At 50.6% G+C, this 6495-nt stretch overlaps 1 protein-coding gene across 1 annotated transcript; it reads right to left on the reverse strand.

The window, feature by feature from the left end:
* Positions 1 to 927: 927 nt before the first annotated feature.
* On the reverse strand, positions 928 to 3890 carry ZCCHC3 (zinc finger CCHC-type containing 3). Its single transcript, XM_005604739.4, has one exon. The coding sequence runs from the start codon at positions 3623 to 3625 to the stop codon at positions 2414 to 2416; it is 1212 nt and encodes a 403-aa protein (XP_005604796.3). The 5' UTR covers positions 3626 to 3890; the 3' UTR covers positions 928 to 2413.
* Positions 3891 to 6495: the final 2605 nt, after the last annotated feature.

Consider the following 6495-nt stretch of genomic DNA (forward strand, 5'->3'; position numbering starts at 1 on the left):
GAAGATTCCTTCCAAGGAGGCTCCTTGGCACAGTGCCCACTTGAAGGGGGCGGGGAGCGTGATGAATGCAGGCTTTCTCCCCTGGCCTCCAGCCTCCAGCCCTGCGAGGAAGGGACACCCATGGCAGAGAACGGACAGAGATGAGGGATTACGGAGGGGTCTGTTTGCTTTGGGAGACAGGAAAGAGAGGGGCTGAGCCACTCTAAAAGGCAGGGTTCCCAAGAGCCAACCATGCCTCAGTTACAGCAGATTAGCTCTGGACATATCCTCAAATCACTCTCAAAACATCAGTATATTGGGAACTTTAATTCTTAGGATCAGGCCATCTGAACATCTCAGAGCTGGGAAATCCTTCAGAGGGCTGTGTCTGGGGTCTCCAGGGCTGGCCTGGACCAGTGAGTCAGTTCTCTGGGGAGTTTGCTGGACTCCTTCTCTCTTCCTCCTTTATAACTGGAAGAGATGGACTTTTTTCTTTACAGCCCATGAATACTTTGCATCCAATTTGTGGCACTTAGAACTGCAGGGTGACGAGGCTGACATCTCCCCCTCTGTTTTCCCATTGGTTGTCATCTCACGACAGCAGTCTCTCTCATTCATCTTAGCACCCTTCAGAACCCTGGTCTCAAACCTGACTGCTGGTCAGAATTGCTTAGGGATGCTTCCTGAAAACATTTTCACTCACTCCAGTGACTGATTCCTTGGAGCTGAGTCAGGACTTAAAACTTAACAGTGCACTAGGTGATTGTGATGCACGGGGTTTGGGTAACAAGTCCAAAGGGCCTGGCACAACACGACAGGTGCTAAGTATTGCCTGCAGGGGCTGGAAATGTATTTGCAGGGTAAACAGTGGTGGGTAGAAAGTATGGATTGAACTAGGGTCTGTATACCCGTGCATCTAACACTTTGAAAGGAAATAGCACAGCAGTGTTAGCAATACAAAAGATAAATATTTATTCAGAACAAAACTTTTAACAATCGGTTTTACATTCTAAGCCACAAGGAAATAGCAAAACATAAAGCAAAGACAAAAACTAAAAGAAAAGCAGTGTACTGTCTTTTCTACTTTAACTTGATAACACTTAGTTGACCCAATGCCCTCTCGCTTGGCCTATTTCGCAAGTACATTTTAGAGCTAACAGCTCACTCATAATTCCGGGTTAAAATTGCCTTCTCTGGAGAGGTAGGAGATCGCAGATGAGCTCCACTTAGCTGCTTCTCTGGGGTTTCTAGCTACTGAGGCTAAGGCGCAAATGCAAACCTCTGGTAGGTTTCCCTACTCAGGAGCACCCCCATTTCTCACTGGTGGCAATGAAAGGGGAAGGGGAGGGCCCAAAGGAGCTGGCACGCTTCAATCCACATACGATACCCCAGGGAGCAACAAGTGCACCCTGCATTACCTTCCTTTGTCCCTTCTCTATCTCCCAAGTATTCAGAAGCCCCTGCTAAATCTTCTTTTTCTGCTTCCTCCTTCAGATGACTTCTTGGCATTCCTCTAGGCTCATTATTCTGGAGAGATCAGACTTTCTGGGCCCTCAAGTGTTGAGGAGTATGTTGTGAAGTGTGAGAGGTAGTGGAATGAGCACCGGGCTTGGGGTCAGGGAACTCTACTCTAGGCTAGCTCTGGCACCAGACAGCCATGTGATTTTGACCCAGTCATTTAACCTCTCTGGGCCTGTTTCATCGGCTGGAAAACCAGGGGATTGGTCTAAACCAACTTTTAGGTCATTTCCAGCAGGAAAATTCTAAATTCCGTGATTCTCTGAAAAATGGCTTCTGAGCCACTGAAAGAGCTATCACAAAGTCCATGCATTTGAATGCCATAAGAGAGGCCCTTGGCCACCATTCAGAGCTTATTGACTCAGATTACATACACTTCTAACAACACTGGTTTCACAAATTCTCAGACCACATAGATTAGAAGCAGCAAATTAAAAGGGGAAGGGAAGAGCTGCAAAAGATAGACACCCTGACAGAAGCCACAGGCAGCAACATCCTCAATTCAACAACACTGATCGAGTGCCTACCACGTGCTGGGCCCCAACCTAGCGCTGGGGCATGACGACGAGCAAGGCAGCCCAAAGGGTGATCATCCGGGGAGAAGACAAGGCGTGGGGAGTAAAAATTACCAAAAAAAAAAAAAAAAAAATACCCCAAATACAAAAACAAAATATTAAAAAAGGAGGGACGACATATCTGCACACTACAGTTCTTGGTAGTCCTTATTGATGACAGAGTCACCAATTGAGAAAAGGCTGAAATGGAGTAAACTCGGTTTAAGAAGGCAGAGAGAGATGTCCTTTGTAGGTTTAAAAAGATCTCCTTCAAAAACGATAAAAAAGGGTTTCAAAAAAAGTTTTGGCACTTCAGAGGGGTAAGCTGGCTCTGTGTTCACCCTGGCGGGCAGGCGGGTTGTTCAGTGCCCGGCCACGCCGGTTAGCTGAGCTGCCACGGAATTGTGAACCGCTTTGGGACACTGGGCAAAGGCGTGTCCTCGCTTGCCACAGAGGTTGCACACGATGCCCTTCCGGCAGTAAGGGCTCAGGTGCCCCTCCTCCCCGCACCTGAAGCACCTGTCCTGCGTGCAGCTGCCACTCATGTGGGTCCGGGAACCACATTTAAAGCACGTCTTGGGCTGCCCCTTGTACCAGCTGTAGCCCCGCTCGGCGCCCAGGAAGAAGGCCCCCGGCAGGTGCCGGACCCCGCCCTCCCCCTGGCGCAGCTCGATCTCGCACTTGTACTCCCCGGTCCAGATCCCAAACCTGTCGGTCACTTTCACGGGCACGGCCAGCACATCGCAGTGGCGCTTGAGCCAGGTCACGATGTCCTCCACGTCCACCGTCTCGTTCCGGAAGAGGATGAAGAGCGTCTTCAAGCTGGACTTGCTCCGCCCTAGCACCACAAAGTTCTCCCAGCAGTCCTCCTGCTCGCGCTTCTCCTCGTAGATGCGCAGGAACAGGGCCAGCTTCTCCGCCGAGCGGAAGCTCACGTCGAACTCGCGGCTGCCCGGGATCTGGATGACCGCGTAGATGTCGCTCGGGTCCATGCCGATGGAGCGCAGGATGAGCGCGCCCACCACGAAGTCCCGCGTCGGGCAGGCGCCCTCGTCGCCCTGGAAACAGATGCGCACGAGGAAGCGGCCCTTGCCCGGGGCCGCCGCCGCCGCGGGCTCGTCCGCAGGGGGCCGCTCGGCCGCGTCCTCGGCCGCGCTGGGCCGGGCCGGGACCGCCATGGCCGCCGCCGCCGCCGCCTCGGCCTTCTTCCTCCGGCCCGCCTCGGCCGCGCCCTTCTTCTTGCGGGGGTCTGCCGCCTCGCCGGCCGGGTCTCGCCGGCGGCCCTTTGGGTCCCCGCGGCCGGCCGGGGGAAAGTCGCCGAGGCCCGGCGCCGCCAGGCCCGCGGGGACCCCGAGTCCGCCCCCCGCGCCGCCGCCGCCTTCCTCCTCCCGCCGCGGCTGCCGCGACTCGCGGAACTCGCCCTTCTTCTCGGCCAGGTTCTTCACCACCTGGGCCCAGCCCATCTTCTCGCGGGCGCCCTCAGCCTCCTCGGCGCGGGCCGCCGGGCGCGCGGGGGGCAGGAGCTGCGGCCGCCCCCGCTTCCTCTCCTCCTCCGCGCCGCCGCCGGTGGCCATTTTGCCTCCTTCCCAGCATCCTCCTCTCGCCCCCGCGGCCGAGGGGCGCCCATCGCGCGCGCCCGCCCGGGCTGTGGGGCTCTGGCTTTTTTCTTGCTTTTTTTTTTTTTCTTGAAATTCGACTCTTCTCTACCCCGCCCCGCCAAAGGTATTTCCTCGCGGCGCGGAGCGGCCAGCGGCGGCCGGCGCCCCCTGCGAGCGAGCGGCCGGGCCGAGCTTCCGGCCGGGCCCGCTGCAACCCCACCTCCCGGCGGCGGGGCGGGCCGGGGCGCGGGGCGCGGGCCTGACCCCGCGCGGGCTTGGCAGCCCGGGCCTCGCTCTCGAGGATTTGGTCTTTCGCAAGCGGTGCTCGATGATTTCATTCAGGCAGCGTTCCTAACGGCCCGCAGCCCAAAGGCGGGACAGAGTAGAGGAAGATCTCGCCCTCTTGTTTTCTTTTTTCTCCTTTTCCTCTGAAAACAAAACAAAACTTCGCTCTCCTTCCTCCCGAGGCGTACTACAATGCATTATTTTTCCAACGGCGGATTAGGAACATTTTCAAACATACAGAAAGTTGAAAGGCTTTTACAGTGAACGTTTTACCTTTAACTTTTTACTGCTTTAGCCTTCTATCATTAAAGTTTTACTTTACCTTATCACATGACATGTCTATCCATCAGTCCTTATTTTTTGGTACATTTCCGAGTAAGTCATACTGCATTATTTTTTTTAGAAAGACTTCCATCATACTCATGATTACAGTTAAAATATTTTGAGCGTTTAAGTGCCCGCTACTGTTCTAAGCACGTTGCAAGCTTTATCACATGGAACGGTCCAAAACAATGCTGTCATTATACCCATTTTACAGGAGGCAGAGGCTTGGAGACAATCGCTCGTCAAGTGGCCGAGTTAGGCGGCCCCACGTGTAGGTGGCTTATATTTCTGCAACAGCTTTGCTTCTGACATTGTAGATCAAGGACTGTTTGCATCAGCCTCTCCGGGAAACCTCTGTAACACAGAGAGTCCCTGGCTAGAGTTAGCACAGGACAGAATCTGTTCCTCATCTGTCTCAACTGGGGCTTTGGAAGCATTGATAAAAATTTGAGTGGTTGAGGGGATGGGTTTAACATCAGTTTTTGTCAGCTTTGTTTTCTTTACACGTACCTGTACGCATTTCAGGGTGCTTCAGTAACCTGTCTGACTTTAGTGGGAAAAAAAAAAAAGATGGACTGTGGAGTCAAGAGACCCTAGTTTGATTGCTTCAAATCTCAGGCTTGTCACATGGGGCCAATGACCTCAGTTTTCGTAGCCTAGATTTGTTCCTCCGTAACAAAGAGTTATTAATATCCACTCTCAGAGAACTAATGTGGGGATCTAAGGAGATAGCCCATGTCGTGGAGCTTGGGCCATGATGGGTTTCCGGGAATGATTATGCTTCCTTTCTGCCTTGGACTCTTTCCTCTTTCTCTCCCAGGTCTTCCGCTTCTACTTAGCATTTTGGAGTCCCGGTGAGTTCTTGTCTTAAGATCTTTCCCTTCACTCCAATTCCACATATTGGTCTCTGGGAAGCCAACATCTCCAACTGTTGCGCCATGTGGGCCTTCTAGTTCCCCCACTTTATAACCTCTGACATGGTTTCCTCCATCCTTTCTTTGCCACACATCCCATGATCATACTCGGGTCGTTATCAGAAACATCAAAGTCATGGGTTCACACATTCCTCTCTTTTATTCTTTCTGCTTGTCTGGCCAAGTCTTTCCTTGGGAGAGGTTATTTACAAAACCAAACAGAACTTATGTATTTTAAATAATCTCTTCCATTCCTCTTACCCTAACCTCCCACCCCAGGTAACTATCACACAATCAAATATCTACACCAGGTACCTTAAGTCAAAAAATGTGCCGGGTGAACTGGAGAGCACATATTCTATCTGAAGGGACAGTCGCTAGTCAACGCCAGCTGATAATTGTTCTCCGTAAGTGAGGGCCCACTGTGGCCACGTCTTCCAGTTTCTAAACAGAAATCTGAACTCTGGTTTCTCTTTTTTCTGGGAAACATCCTTCCTTCTTCTTCTTTAAGGTTGTCTCCGCTATATTTGGATCCTCCGTATAAATTTTAGAGTCAGCCTACTAAGTTCCAGGAAACCACTTTTTGGGATTTTAATTGGAATTGCATTGCATTTATGCCATTTTATAATACTAAGTCTATCTGTCTATGACCCTACTAGATTTCTGACTTAAGTCTTATTTTATGAATTTCAATAACATTTAATAGTTTTGTCATAAAGGTCTTGCATAATTTTTTTGGGTCCTGGCTCACTCTCAAATTTTACTAACCATATCTTCTTCTACTGTAAGATTTTGTTGGTACATGTATGGCCATCCTCTCCATCAATTCCATCTTTTCTCAGGTCAATTTTTCAGATCCAAGTTTTCTATATTCTCTTTTGGTCATTTTGTGGTTTTGTTTCTTGTTGATTATCACTATCAGCAGTGTTCACTGAAAATTGGTTGAAAGACTGAACATTTATTCATCACAGCATTACTCACAATAGCCAGGATGTGGAAGCAACCCAAGTGCCCATCAACAGATGAGTGGATAAAAAAGATGTGGTATATGTATACAATGGAATACTAATCAGCCAGAAAAAAGAGACAAAATTGTGCCATTTGCCACAACATGGATGGACCTTGAGGGTATTATGCTAAGCGAACTAAGTCGGGCAGAGAAAGACAAATGCTATGTGATTTCAGTCATATGTGCAAGATAAACACACACATAGATAAGGAAAACAGATTAGTGGTTACCAGAGGAGAAGGGGGAGGGGTAGTTTGAAAGGGGTAAAGGGGCATGTGTATGGTGATGGATAGAAACTAGACTGTTGGTGGTGA

This window comes from Equus caballus, chromosome 22 (genome assembly GCF_041296265.1).
Source record: "Equus caballus isolate H_3958 breed thoroughbred chromosome 22, TB-T2T, whole genome shotgun sequence".
NCBI classification, from domain to species: Eukaryota; Metazoa; Chordata; class Mammalia; order Perissodactyla; family Equidae; genus Equus; species Equus caballus.